This window comes from Ostrinia furnacalis, unplaced genomic scaffold (assembly GCF_004193835.3).
Source record: "Ostrinia furnacalis isolate ACB-3 unplaced genomic scaffold, ASM419383v2 OfSCF1649, whole genome shotgun sequence".
NCBI classification, from domain to species: Eukaryota; Metazoa; Arthropoda; class Insecta; order Lepidoptera; family Crambidae; genus Ostrinia; species Ostrinia furnacalis.
The window spans coordinates 225,814-241,109 of record NW_021131888.1 but is presented as its reverse complement, the minus strand read 5'-3'; the positions used below and the strand labels follow the sequence as shown (position 1 = coordinate 241,109).

Here is a 15,296-nt window from a genome sequence, read left to right as displayed (position 1 = left end):
GCTGCCGGCACTACGCCGTCAAGCACAGCCGCGCCGTGCACCGGCTGAGGGGCCCGCCGCCCATTGCTAAGGGGGACCTAGGCAGCGTAGGGGGGAGCCTAGAGACTGCTACATAAGACACTAACCAAAGCCCCCCCATGCCCTTGAAAAATATCCAAAATTTATTTATTTATTGAACCATAAATACACTCAAAATCATTTGATGGGGGGCCTTTTAAATAAACTCAAAATGATCTTTTAGTACCCTTTCCCCCCCAACCTCAAAAGAAACTGAAGTGTCTTTAACCCCCCTTGAAAGAAACCTTAGTGTCTATAATCCCCTTCAAAACACTCGGATTGGTCTTTTAGCCCCCCTCTGACCCGGAAAGAAACTTAAGTGTCTTTAACCCCTCATGAAAGAAACCTTAGTGTCTAAAACCCCCCTTAAAACACTCCAAATTAGTCTTCCAGCCCCCCCTCCTCTTCAAAAAGTCCAAAATGAGTCCATAAGCCCTTTATAATACCCCCCAAACCTACTCAAACTGGTCCATAGCCCCTAACGATCCAAACTCAAGTCACAGCTCGCCACAGCGACCGAAGCTACGTGTGCCTGGTGTGCGCGCGCGCCTACCGCTGCCGGCACTACGCCGTCAAGCACAGCCGCGCCGTGCACCGGCTGAGGGGCCCGCCGCCGATTGCTAGGGGGGACCTAGGCAGCGTAGGGGGGACCCTAGAGACTGCTACATAAGAAAGAAAGAAAGAAAAAATATATATTTGACAAGTAATTTTAAATAAGACACTATGAAACACACTCAAACTGATGTAAAACACGAATGCTACTTAAAGCCCCCCTTCCCCAGATTGGTCCTCCCCTGGAAAGAACCCTTAGTGTCTAAAAACCCCCCTTCCCCTCTTCTTGAAAAATATAACCCCTAAGATAAATTCAAATTGGTCATTTAGCCCCTCTTTCCCCCCTAACCCCAAAAAACTTAAGTGTCTTAAANTAAGTTAGACGCTTGAAATTTGGCCAGCAGGTACCTTAGTAAACTTAAAGCTTAGTTATAACAGGATATTGCAAAATTCCTACGGGAACGGGAATTAGCGAGAAAAAACATTTTTATGAAAAAATCTAAGCCACGTAAGATAGACGCTTGAAATTTGGCATGCAGGTACCTCAGTAAATTTAAAGCTTAGTTACAACAGGATATTGCAAAATTCCAACGGGAACTGGAGTTAGCGGGAAAAAACATTTGTATGAAAAAATCTAAACCGCGTAAGATAGATGAAGGGGGTAAAACGGGATCCACGCGTACGAAGTCGCGGGCGGCCGCTAGTTTTACAATAAGAAATCACAAATTAAAAAAACGTGAAATACCCAAAAATCAAAGTGATTTTTTCACCAATATTCTTTCTTTATTCAACATAAAAATAGCTTAATATAATAAAACAACATCTTCTTTAAAATATTTACTTTGAAACGATATTTAATTCATTGTTATTGTTTTGCTATAAACATTTGAAAACTATTAAAAAACGCCGCGCTCGAAACATTTCCAATGATGCCCCTTGAAACGCCGCGCTTCGCGTAAACGCTCTTAAGACACTAACCAAAGCCCCCCTCTCTCCTTGAAAAAAAACTAAAATTGAACCATAAATACACTCAAATTGCTTAAATACACACAGATTGGTCATTTAGTCCCCCTCCCCCGCCCCCAAACCCCAAAAGAAACTTAAGTGTCTTTAACCCCCCACCCCCCTTGAAATAAACCCCCCTCCAAAACACTCAAATTGGTCTACTCTAAAAGTTGCTAGGGGGACGTAGGGATTGTAGGGGGGAGCCTAGAGACTGCTGCTTAAGACATTAACCGAAGCCCATTCATGCCTTTGAAAAATATCTATAATTAATCCATAAATCCCCCTCCAAAACACTCAAATTGGTCGTTTAGTCCAAATTCCCCCTCCCATAAACCATTAGAAACTAAAGTGTCTTTAACCCCCCTTGAAAGAAACCTTTGTGTCTATAAGCCCCTCAAATACAGTCTAAAATCAAATGGTCATACGGCCCTCCTCCCCCCTGACTCCAAAATAAACTTACGTGTCTTTAACCACCCTTGAAAGAAACCTTAGTGTCTAATAAAGCCCCTCCAAGGGAGCCCCTCTCAAAACCCCACTTCCCGTCTTGAAAAGATGTACCCGTCCCCCCCCCAAATAAATCAATTCAAGTTGGTGTAGGGGGAGCCTACTGAGCAACATACTCGCCAAAGCTCCCTCTTCTGAAAGAAACTTTTACTGGCTATGTATAAGCCTTAAGCCCCTCCACCCCCTTCATGAAAAAAAAGTGGTCATTTAGCCCCCTTTTACCCCTGACCCCAAAATAAACTAGTGTCTGTCAAAACACTCAAATTAGTCTTCACTCTTTAAGCCTTTGAGAAAATAATAAACTTTTATTAGTCCATCTCTCTTGCCATTTGAAAAATTAAATATTTAATAATTTGTTATTGTCACAAATATAAATATTTCTTTTTGTTGAAAAAAAAATCTTGAATAAAAGTTATTATTTCATATTTTGGCTGTTTTACTTCACTTTATTTATCACTTTATCACTAATTTAATATTAAAGAGGTTTGTGAGCTTGTTTGTAAGAAACATTAGCTTGAGAGAATAGGTTTCTTTTTCATAGTTTTTATAAAATCATGCGGACGAAACCGCGGGTAAATGATAGTTTTTATTCAAAACCTTAGATTAATCTAAGTTCAAAACCTATGGGTACAAAACCCTAAACAGTGGCCATAACCATAACATAAACTTGCTAATTTTTATTATGTGCAAGCAGCTTTATACCTATAGAAACGAGGTCTCATTCCTCTTTACAAACTTCTTTCACATCAAATTCAAGCCATATCGCGGAAAAAGAAAAAGAACAATCCGAAATTTTGAAAATTGAAAACCATGTGATCATCTTTTGTTCTCCCACACCAGACGCGTTCAACCATCCTACCATGGCCCAAATTTTCAAGTAACCAGTTAAAAATCTAGAAAAATTCCAAGTTTCCAACCGGTCAAATAAATAGAAAACCAAACACAAAACCAGCGTAAGCATGGCTCTAGTATTGAGGAAAGCGGTAATGCCAAGAAATGTCTCGCTGCTGAAATGCATAAAAGGGCGACAACTTGCTACTACAGCCCACAAGAAAAACGCCGCACCACTGTGTAAGTATTTTTACAAGCTTTCGTAATATCAATTTAAGTTTTGCGGACTTTTACGTAGTTACGTATTTGAAATTGTTCTCGATTTAGAATTCATGGTACAACACTAGGTATTTGGGTTGAGTAGAGGAGGGTTTCGTGATTGAGTGGTTCCGTAGTGATAATTGTTAAAAGTGTAATGTCTGGTAGCTATAGTTCGTGTGATGTATCTGTAATCTTTGCAGTGGTCTTTGGGTGGTAGAAGGGCGATTGTAATGATGGTGACTGCAAAAGATAATTTGCTTTAGTGGATTAGAATAAAAAAAATCTGAAGGTAAGTGGTAGATTAGTCATTAGATTTGTAAGATTTGAATCTGTTGCTAGATTAACATTATTTCATGTGCGTTTATATTTTTTCCTTGGTTTTTCTGAAAAAAGCGACTATCGTGACACCTGTCAATTTGACATTTGTAAAACTGATCGTTCTCAAACCGGTTTCGCTTTGTTTACCGCGTCTACCGTGCCCTCCCGCCGCTGGCGAGGTTTGTGAGTGTTATTTTGGAGAACGGTGGTCGCCAAGGGACCTCCAGCCTATAATACTCGGCGAGGCGACGCGCATCTGTCGTTCTTCCGAATAGCATCCGCAGCCAGCCAGCGGCTTCCTTGCCGAGTATTATATGATGGGTGTCCTTTGCAGCGGCGGCCTCCTGCGGCTCGTCGGCCTTCGGCCCGGCGCTGACCGGCCGCACAAGTATCCTCTGTTGCGGCGACCAAACTGGCTCAGTGCGCTGTTACGCTGAAAAAAAAGATGACGAGAAAAAGGAAGGAGCGTGTCCGTCTTGCGGCTGCCCCTCCTGCGGGCCCTGCTGCCCCTGCGGCCCGTGTGGGCCCTGCGGACCTTGCGGCCCATGTGGCCCATGTGGACCCTGCGGCCCGTGTAGATGCCCATGTCCCTGCGGCCCTTGCGGACCTTGCGGCCCGTGTGGCCCGTGCGGTCCTTGCGGGCCATGTGGGCCCTGCGGCCCCTGTGGACCGTGCGGCCCATGTGGACCCTGCCGATGCCCATGTCCATGCGGCCCGTGCGGCCCCTGCGGCCCCTGCTGCCCTTGCCCCTGCCCTCCGAAGCCGAAGAGCGCCAAGTGCGAGTGCGCTGCTTGCGCGGGCTGCGCTTGCTGCGCCACGTGTGGGGCCCCGCAGCAACAGATGGCGCAACCGCCGCAGCCTGCTGCGCCTGTGAGGCACGAACAACAAGAACGCAAGAAAGACAAGCTCTCCTCACGCATCACTGGGGTGAAGGTCAACCCATGACAACTTGAAGAAACATCCTTAGAATAATTTGACTTGCCCTTTTGAATTACGCTCACAATTTCAATCATTTCATATACTTTTGTTTTGATTATTTTTATTTCAATAAATATTCTATGTGTTACATTCTGTTTCATTTCGCCAGTCTAATAACTTTAGGAACATATTCAGAATTTTAATCGAGGTGAATAGCATAACCATACCTTTGCAGCGAAGGCAGTGCTATGCCGAAGCTTGAAGGATGAGAAAAGGGCCCTCTGCTTGGGGTACACGAAGATCGGCAATTCGAAGCGACTGTCACCGGTGCGCAGGCGACAAGAGCCGCGCAGGGCGCTGCCAGTGCGCCTCAGCATCTCGTGCCCGACGATCGTTCCAGAGACGAGGCCGAAGATTCGCGTAGCCGTCCGGCACTTCAGCCCTCCCCGAACGAGACCCGCGAATGCCCTCGCGTCGCCATTTCTCGCAAACTGCGGCAACCTCTTGCAAGCGACTCAAGTCGCAGCCATGTCCAAGCGCTCCTACTCGAAACCCTGCAACTGCGGGTGCCCCTGTCCCTTCCCCTGCGGACCCTGTGGCTGCCCTGGTGGATGCAACTGTCTCCCCCCACCCTGCAACACCCCTCCTCGTTGCATCCAATACATGACCGGCTACTACTACTATCCTTATGGTACTTGGTTCTGCGGACCGTACCACGTGACTGGAACCTGCTGCCCCGTCGGACCCTGTGGACCTTCGTGCGGCCCGTGTGGCCCCTGTGGCCCATGTGGGCCTTGCAAATGCGGGCCTTGTGGTCCTTGCTGCATCTGTCCTGCGGCTGTCTGCCCTATGCCCGTCATGAGCACCCCGAGTCCTTGCGCGGCGACGGCGTCGGCGCCTCCTCCAGTCCGATCCGGTGTAGTTCCCGGCAACCAAATCAAATATCCCTTGTCACAAGATAACACCCGGCAAACGAGCAAGTCGTCTGGCATTGCGAGATTCTTCCCCTTCAATAATGCTGCTATGGACCCTTCTAGAGGACCAATAGATCCCAAACGCCACTTGCCCACCGCTACAGTCCTTTCTTCTTTCATGTGCCCGTACAGCACCCAAGTTAGACCAGACTCTCCGTTCGACGACTTGTTCCCGCGACCCCAGGTTGACCGCCCCAAATCGACCAGCAACACCGCCAGTCCCAGCCAGGGTTACGCTCCCAACAATAAGAGCTTCACTGACACTTCCATCCAAACTAGATTCCCTGAATTAGACCCCAAATACAAGAGCCCACTCCACCTTAAGGCATCCAGGCAGTGCCCCCCTCTTGAGAAGCCCAGGACTATCATGACTCAGGAACAGAGAGACAGGCCTAGATTTAAAGCTGGCGCGTTTGACTATGCCTCCATCCCAAACTATAGGAACCCATACCCGCGTCCTAACATCAATGCTGAGTTTAAGGCATACGAATCTTAAATCCCCAACTATGACCAACTAGGTTGAGACTACAATCCTTACTAGGAACTTCCCTGATCGTGACTTTATTAGGCGAGACTAGACACTCTGATAACGATGCCTAATACTTAGCCAAAGTAACACCGACCACATCTTGCAATAGCTCTGTAACGAACGCGCTCATAAGTGGAATAAACTATCAACCTACAAACGATAGTTTCATTTATATCTAGCCCTCTTGCTTAGTGAGATTGTAGGATTGTCATTACAGTACACTCATCCTTTCAGCGAATGTCGCCACGAAGATGGGCTTGAGAGAGCACATAAATAAGATTCAGCTAGAGCCGCCGCTGATCAAATTCATGCAGACCAGGCCACAGCTGGAGGAAGAGTTGCCTCGGAGGGCCGCGGCCACGCCACGCCAGAGCATTTCCTGTCCGAACCTGTTTAGCCAGAGGACCCAGGAAGACAGCGCACCACATTGCGATCACTTGCCGAGAACACACTCTGCACTCTTCTACGAGGAACAGAAATGCCCGAATTACTACAGACACCCCCCTGGTGTAATGCAACACTGTCTTTACTCGGAATCGCCGCAGGCTGCGCCGGAAATAGAACCAGAATTGATTGGTACGAGCCCCGTCGATGATGCCCTAGCGAGGCTTTGCACGAGTACAGTTTGCGGCTGTGGCTGCGGTTGTGCAGCGCCCTACGGCTGCGGTTGTGGCTGCGGCCTCCCGCCGCCTTGCAACACCCCCGCGAGATGCGTACAACACATGACTGGATATTACTACTACCCGTACGGAACCTGGTTTTGCGGACCGTATCACATACAAACCGGTCCCTGCCCTTGCGCTGGCCCTGTTAGACCCGGCGGTCCCTGTGGGCCGGCGCCGCCCTGCCCCGGTGGACCATGCGGTCCTCTCGGACTGGGGCCCTGCTCTCCCTGCGGTCCTGGATGCTGTGGTCCGTTCGGCGGTCCCTGCGGCCCATGTGGGCCTTGCGGACCATGTGGCCCATGTGGGCCTTGTGGACCTTGCGGACCGTGTGGACCTTGCGGGCCTTGTGGGCCGTGTGGGCCTTGTGGTCCTTGCGGGCCTTTCTGCTGTGTACTTCCTGACGTGCTTGACATTTGCGGCGTGTGCGGACCCTGCGGCTGTGGACCTTGTGGGCCCTGCGGACCCTGTGGACCTTGCGGATGTGGTCCTTGTGGGTGCGGGCCTTGCGGATGCGGATGCGGCCCTTGCGGATGTGGCCCCTGTGGATTTGGGTGTGGCCCCTGTGGATGCGGCCCATGTGGATGCGGTTGCGGACCCTTTGGATGTGGACCTTGTGGATGTGGATGCGGTTGTGGGCCTTGCGGCCCGTGCGGTCCCTGTGGCCCGTGCGGGTGTGGGCCATGCGGGCCGTGTGGGCCTTGTGGATGTGGCCCTTGCGGTTGCTGCAGCGGATGCTTCTGCGGTCCGTGTCTAAGTTGCCAGTGTCCTCCAGTCCCCGTCTGCGGCCCGATCTCCCCCGGCGGTCCATGTGGCCCTACAGGCCCGAGCGGTCCAGTCGGGCCTTTACCGAAGTGCTGCATCGTCGGTTCGTGTATGGCGACGGATCCACTCGCAAAAGAAAACGAAGTTTGCTTCTGTGACAACTGCCGAGCGGCTAGAACGGTGGCCTCTGAGGCGAAGAATCCAGAGATCATAACTTCGAAGTCGTTACCGCTGCCTCCCCCTCCAAAATACGACCATAACCCGAACATCATCAGGACACAACCATACAACAAGGTGAAGCCAAAGTTCCACCATAAGACGGTGCCTCCTTTCAGTACAGTTCTCGCAAATTACTTTTCGACGCAATCCGGCAAAGTTGGTGCTGAAAAAGCGATCAAAACTATCCAGGAGTTGTCGCAATACAAGAAACCGCAAAAAGCTAAGATCTCAAGATTCCCCATAAGCTTTATGAAGACATAAGTTCACAAATTGTATAATTTATAAGTAAATCAGTATTTTATGTGCCACCCGATTCCAGATCCGATGTACTTAACGATAAGCAGAAAGCAATAAAAATGGTTTATACAAAGCAGTAATTATATTTATTTCGAGCGGGGCATTCTATAGGAGGGGCATTCTATAGGAGGGGCATTCTATAGGAGGGGCATTCTATAGGAGGGGCATTCTATAGGAGGGGCATTCTATAGGAGGGGCATTCTATAGGAGGGGCATTCTATAGGAGGGGCATTCTGTAGGAGGGGCATACTATAGGAGGGACACACTGTAGGAGGAGGGACACACTGTAGGAGGAGGGACACGCTGTAGGAGGAGGGACACGCTGTAGGAGGAGGGACACGCTGTAGGAGGAGGGACACGCTGTAGGAGGAGGGACAGTGTAGGAAGAGGGACACACCGTCTCGCGTCTCTGCTCGTTTGTCTCCTGTCGAAAAAAAACGAAACTGTAGGAAGAGTGATACGATACAGTGTAGGAAGAGTGACACATTGTAGGAAGTGTGACACATCGTAGGAAGTGTGACACAGTGTAGGAAGTGTGACACAGTGTAGGAAGTGTGACACAGTGTAGGAAGAGTGACACAGTGTAGGAAGTGTGACACAGTGTAGGAAGAGTAACACAGTTTAGGAAGAGTGACACAGTGTAGGAAGAGTGACACAATGTAGGAGGAGGGACACTAGCAGTAGGGCCACTAGGAGAAGGGAAGCTGTAGGAGAGGGACACTAGGAAGGACGAAGGGACACGTAAAAGGAGGGACATGTTTTAGGAGGAGGGATGTGCTAGGAGGGAGGGGCACTAGAGGAGAGGACACTCCGTGATGGACTGATCAGCTCTGTGGAGGTCTGGGACACCATAATTATAGGCTTGGGACAATACATGTAACACCGGGACACTCCAAGTAGGACTGGGACACCGTTGGCAAAAGCCCTTATAGGAGAGAAGAGAGGAACGCTCAGGAGAGGTGCCTGCACTGTAGGGACACGCTGTAAAACACTGTGGGAGAGAGGGAAACTACTAATGGGGGATACAGACGTAGAACAGGACAGGAGACTTTTTTTAAACATTTTCGATACATCATACGTCGATTATAATCGGATTAAATTTCACATTCGAGTTGATAATCGTTTCCATGAGGTTCGTTCGTTTAATCGATTTTGTAAACGTTTTTTACACATTTTGCTAATTTATTATTTTATCCAGTAGGTAATTATTTTTATTTGAAGTAGGTATTCTTATTTATTTATTACCTACTTGTTTAGCTGGTCCTTAAAATCTGGGATGATTTTCAGATAAATATTCGTGGAAATCGGTATGCAAGATTCCCAGTTATTAATATTGATTTCCCGTAACATTCATTTTTATAGCTAGTTCCCAATGAGAGTCATATTAATTTTTTGTCATATTATTTTTTTATTGATTAAACTTTATCGTTATCAGTAAAAACTTAATTAATTTCAGCCACCGTGAAAATCGATTGTCGATTAGACAACCATGTCAATCGACAAAACAAATTGACTTGTGTCAATCCCTAGCAGAGAAGCCGTCGCACGCCGCCATTTTGCGTGAAAATTTGTTATTCCGCGGTATTGATGTGATGTGATTTTTCGCAAAAAACAAACTGAATAGTGATGAAGACTTAGTGATTTGTGTTCAAGGATTATTTAGCTAACAATGGGTGAGGAATATATGGAAACGCAAACGGCGCAACCTACGTTGAACGAACTTGTACAGCAGCAGAGTAGGAGTAGTGAACTGAGTTTGGCTGAGGCTGTGGATCCTTCTAAAGAATATGGAGGAGATATGCTCGGTTTTGAGGATGGTCCTTTCGACGATGAAGACGTCAACAGCTTTAGAGGAAATCGAGGACGAGGCAACTTCAGGTGAGTACGCAATGTATGGCTGAGAACCACGCCATACCCGGCGTGGTTCTATGAATAATTTAGTCCGCGCTATTATTATTTACTGATTCTAAACGTTTTAGATGGCATCAAAACCTTTCAAACATGAACTTTTGGCACTTAGATTCTTTAGAATACATCAATTTTATAAGAAAGCCCCTACATTATTTTAATTGAGTCTAACCATGATCTCAGACTGCATCTTATACCTACATACATTATTCTTGTGTATTCACTGTCATTCAATATTACAATCTTAGTAGATAGTATGGCCCCTGGAGATCTGACCTATAAACAATATTATAACTGTCCTATTTGTACATAATATTTTTGGTGGTATTCCTGAAACACCTGCTAAGAATCTTTGGCACTGTCTCGCTCACACTGGCTTGTTGACCCATGTTAAAAGACAACATGTGTTGAAAAAGCCCCTAAGGGTGTAAAACGAGATCCACACATAAGAAGTCGCTAGTTTAACATAAAGAAGTTGTTATGATGCTATCTAAAACTCGATTTCAGTTCCGCAGACCTTACCATCTCGATACCAACTTATAACCTGCGAACGCTGGCAATTTGGCCGTATAATCCATCAGTAGCATTTCTAGTTTTAATATTAGTTGTTATTTACATAATAATGTTTCGTTTTGATGACCTATCGACTCAATTATCAAGTGATACGGTGCAGCTAAACTTAAATACAATCACAACACATTCTGACTAGGGCATGAATATCGGAATCTCGGAATCTCGTAATATCGGAATCTCGGACTGCGAGATCCGATATTTCAATTCCGATATTGAGCGAGCCAATATCGTAATATCGGAATCAGATAAAAGTTTTAATTGAGGTTTTAAACAAAGCGTTTAAACTCGCCAAAACCTGCCACAAAGCCCAAAGTACATGATTGGCAAAGACCAATGATTTTCTCATGTCTCTCACCATCACTTTTTGTTCCACTGCAAATATTTGAATATCTTTACGTTACATTAACCATAATATGATTAATGTAACTTGTTCTAAATCAATTTTAGAATTTGCCATAGGTACTTGGTCAACAAAGAACGACATCTCAACTCCCTTTCAAACATTAATTTTACTGGACTATGGACCGTCAGTTCTGCGTACTATGTGTCCTGCCCATTGCCACTTCAGCTTGCTAATTCGTCGGGCTATGTCAGCGACCTTAGTTTATGGAGCTTCTCATTTCTGATTAGATCTCGTAAAAAACACCAAGCTTATCCCTCTCTATAGCACGTTGTGTCCTATATACAAAGGCCACGTTTTCGAGCCGTATATCATCACTGGTAACACACACTAATTGAAGACTTTCGCCTTCGTATTCGACGATTTACCTCTTTCTCGAAATTGCATCTAACTACCTAGCTGATCGTTTGCCCGAGATAGACATACTTACTTGTCAACAATCTCGAGAATCGAGCTCCTAACCGAAACTGGGTAAGGAGCAACATGGACATTCAACATAAGCTTCATTTTTTCCATATTCATCCGAAGGCCTACCTGTTGGGAAACTCGATTAAGGTCTTCGAGCATTGTGATAAGGTCTTCCAACGGTTCTGCCTTAGTATGCAAAACAGACGGAAGATGAGGCAGCAAGGTTNGATTAAATTTCACATTCGAGTTGATAATCGTTTCCATGAGGTTCGTTCGTTTAATCGATTTTGTAAACGTTTTTTACACATTTTGCTAATTTATTATTTTATCCAGTAGGTAATTATTTTTATTTGAAGTAGGTATTCTTATTTATTTATTACCTACTTGTTTAGCTGGTCCTTCAAATCTGGGATGATTTTCAGATAAATATTAGTGGAAATCGGTATGCAAGATTTCCAGTTATTAATGTTGATTTCCCGTAACATTAATTTTTATAGCTGGTTCCCAATGAGAGTCATATTATTTTTTTATTGATTAAACTTTATCGTTATCAGTAAAAACTTAATTAATTTCAGCCACCGTGAAAATCGATTGTCGATTAGACAACCATGTCAATCGACAAAACAAATTGACTTGTGTCAATCCCTAGCAGAGAAGCCGTCGCACGCCGCCATTTTGCGTGAAAATTTGTTATTCCGCGGTATTGATGTGATGTGATTTTTCGCAAAAAACAAACTGAATAGTGATGAAGACTTAGTGATTTGTGTTCAAGGATTATTTAGCTAACAATGGGTGAGGAATATATGGAAACGCAAACGGCGCAACCTACGTTGAACGAACTTGTACAGCAGCAGAGTAGGAGTAGTGAACTGAGTTTGACTGAGGCTGTGGATCCTTCTAAAGAATATGGAGGAGATATGCTCGGTTTTGAGGATGGTCCTTTCGACGATGAAGACGTCAACAGCTTTAGAGGAAATCGAGGACGAGGCAACTTCAGGTGAGTACGCAATGTATGGCTGAGAACCACGCCATACCCGGCGTGGTTCTATGAATAATTTAGTCAGCGCTATTATTATTTACTGATTCTAAACGTTTTAGATGGCATCAAAACCCCTAAAACGTTAAATTTGGGCACTTAGATTATTTAAAATACATCAATTCTACAAGAAAGCCCCTACATTATTTTAATTCGGACTAACCATGTACCTACTTGTGTATTTACTGTCATTCAATATTACAATCTTAGTAGATAGTATGGCCCCTGGATATCTGACCTAAAAACAATATTATAACTGTCCTATTTGTACATAATATTTTTGGTGGTTATTCCTGAAACACCAGCTGTACTTCTTCGTACAATCTTTGGTACTGTCTCGCTCCAGGCTTGTTGACCCATGTTACAACCTTACAACATGTTTTGAAAAAGCCTGGAATCGATTCTACACACTAAATAGGTAGCTGTAGTTTGAGACTATCTAATTAAATAAAAGGAGAAACTGACTGACTGACATATCAACATACAGCCTAAACGGCTAAACGTAGGCACTTGAAATTTGGAAGGGACGTAGCTTAGGTTCTGTAGAGGTGCACTAAGAAAGGAATTCCTGAAATTCCCACGGGAACGGGCCCCTAAGGGGGTAAAACGAGTTCCACGCGTACGATGTCGCTAGTTTAACTTAAAGAAGTTGTTATGATGCCATCTAAATCTCAATTTTAATTCCGCAGACCTTAGCATCTCGATACCAACTTATAACCTGCGTACGCTGGCAATTTGGCCGTATAATCCATCAGTAGCACGTCTAGTTTTAATATTTGTTGTTATTTACATAATAATGTTTCGTTCTGATGACCTATTGACTCAATTATCAAGTGATACAGTACAGCAGAACTTAAATACAATCACAACTCATTCTGACTAAGATTTCCATGCAAATATGTGAGAGAGAGGCTGTCAAAGGTGACTGAGTTTCTTCCGCCACTTCTTCTCAGCACCAGCCCATATGTTGTCCCGAAGTGGTGGTAGGGCAAGCTAGATTTGGGTTTGGGACGTGTATGAGTGCCATGGAAAGGGCCTGTGTACTGAATAACTATTTGATTTGGTTAGACAGCGTTTGCCAAATTACCTGTATTACCTAAATTATCATTAAAAACTAAACATAATAAAAACTATTTTTTTATGCTGAGTGTGTGCTGAAAGGATGTAAGTCACTAATTTAGTTTTTTGAATGCTCTAAAATTGTCAGTGAAATGTCTAATACAGGGGTTCCCAAAGAGTTCCCTGGTGCGCTGTAAAAATTTCATAGATGTTTTAATTTTTGTTTCTATCTACCTAACCTAACTACTATCATCCTTTTTCAAAGAGCAGGGCGGAATAGGGAGTAGTGACAAAATACTAAATCTGTAACTGGTGTGGGGTAAAAAAGATTGGGAACCCCTGGTCTAATAGATGCATAATGTGCTATTTGTGACTGTATTTATCTACTACATAGATACTTCTATGTAATGCATGATTGTGTTAGGTATTCGGTCTGTAAAAACCTAGTTTTGCTGTGTATGCATGAGCATTTCTGTGTCATAGTTTATTATATGTATATTTTATGGAGTTTATTAAATGAAGTGGACATTTGGCTGAAAAAAACAAATGAAATTGTGTTTCTTCTCCCAACCCATCTGGCCAGCGTGGGGAGGCTTTTAAGCTAAATTCTTCATTTCCCTCTGGTAAATTTTATTCTTCCTGCAGTATGGCAAATTAATTATGGATGAGGTGTATTTTAAATAAATTCTTATTACAACTGTGTGACCTTCAATATTTAGCATTGTTATGTAAGAATTGCCCAATCTGTTATGTGACCATGAAAATCAAAACTAACTTCAAGTTATTCAATATATCAAAATGTTATCCAACTGTATTAATTTGCTTAATTATTACATTTATAATATTGCTGATGTTATAAATCCACAGCTGGCGAAAGTAACGAAAGAAATCTATTGTAGGACAATTTCAAAATATTATAAAGTCTAAACAAATCTTGCAAGCAATGTTTTTTTCTAACCAAATGGAGCAAAACGTTAATTTCAATGTCTAATAACAGCTTGTAACTCCTTATTTTGTATGTTTTTATTACTCATTTTATTCTTTAAAAACAAAAAAATCTTTGAAATTGTTGTTGAAAATTTTTAAACGTAAATAATTTGGCCAATGCTCTATCTGTACGCTTTGTAATGTTCGTATACTGTATGCATGTTGTGTGTATTATGAAAGTAATACAAAAACCATTCTGTATATTTCGTGTAATCTTTGGAACTACTGGGCTGTTAAAATTATCATTTATACAGCTACCGTTATCAATTGTTGAATAATTTTTCATCCCGAGTTAGTATTATACATGAAATGTCATTATATTGTTTGCTTCCTTCCTGCGATGGATTATTTTGGGCAATAACCTACTATAATAATGGTAACTGATCAATTCGAGAGGAAATCCCGCAGACTAAACTGATGATGGTGATTAATATCTATTAAAGTCTATTATTTTACGTGGAAATCTTTGGGGGAGACTGTCCAGCAGTGGACGTCATTTGGCTGAAACTAGTTTTAATTAGAGATGAAACGGATAGTTGTTTGGCCGGATACCGGATACCGGATATCCGGCGAGCTGCTAGGCCGGATAGCCGGATATCCGGCGGCCGGATAGTTGTCCCATTGTCATGTTGCATGTCGTAACGAGTTTAGCGCTGCCAAATGACGTCCACTGCTGGACAAAGGCCTCCCCCAAGGTTTTCAACAATGAACGGTCCTGCGCTGCCCGCATCCAGGCTCTTCCCGCGACCTATGCTACGGGCATATATATACGGGCTATACGACGGGCTATGCTCGGAGTTTCCCTGCGTGATCGAATCAGAAATGAGGAGATCCGTAGGAGAACCAAAGTAACCGACATAGCTCGCAGAATTGCTAAAATCAAGTGGCAGTGGGCGGGGCACATAGCTCGTAGAGACGATGGCCGTTGGGGCAGGAAAGTTCTCGAGTGGCGACCACGGGCTGGAAAACGTAGCGTGGGCAGGCCTCCTACTAGGTGGACCGACGATCTTACAAATATAACCAAATATTAATT

The 15,296-nt window shown here is 44.3% G+C and overlaps 2 protein-coding genes across 2 annotated transcripts in view; both read left to right on the top strand.

The window, feature by feature from the left end:
* Nucleotides 1-2,927: 2,927 nt before the first annotated feature.
* Nucleotides 2,928-6,146, top strand: LOC114353320 (uncharacterized). The gene is made up of 2 exons (XM_028305267.1): nt 2,928-3,189; nt 4,682-6,146. Exons 1-2 carry the CDS (start codon nt 3,078-3,080, stop codon nt 5,914-5,916), a joined length of 1,347 nt encoding a protein of 448 aa, XP_028161068.1. The 5' UTR covers nt 2,928-3,077; the 3' UTR covers nt 5,917-6,146.
* A 5,688-nt stretch (nt 6,147-11,834) lies between these two features.
* Nucleotides 11,835-15,296, top strand: part of LOC114353306 (transcription elongation regulator 1-like) — a 74,396-nt gene continuing 70,934 nt past the window's right edge. The window contains exon 1 of the mRNA XM_028305244.1: nt 11,835-12,178. Within this exon, the coding sequence (XP_028161045.1) occupies nt 11,970-12,178 (209 nt within the window). The 5' untranslated portion in view covers nt 11,835-11,969. The remainder of the gene's footprint in view (nt 12,179-15,296) is intronic.

Bases quoted from the DNA above. Each gene is read 5' to 3' on its own strand.
- LOC114353320 (XM_028305267.1), top strand. From the start codon at position 3,078: ATGGCTCTAGTATTGAGGAAAGCGGTAATGCCAAGAAATGTCTCGCTG. The intron at 3,190-4,681 runs GTAAGTATTTTT...ATACCTTTGCAG, and splicing joins GAAAAACGCCGCACCACTGT to CGAAGGCAGTGCTATGCCGA.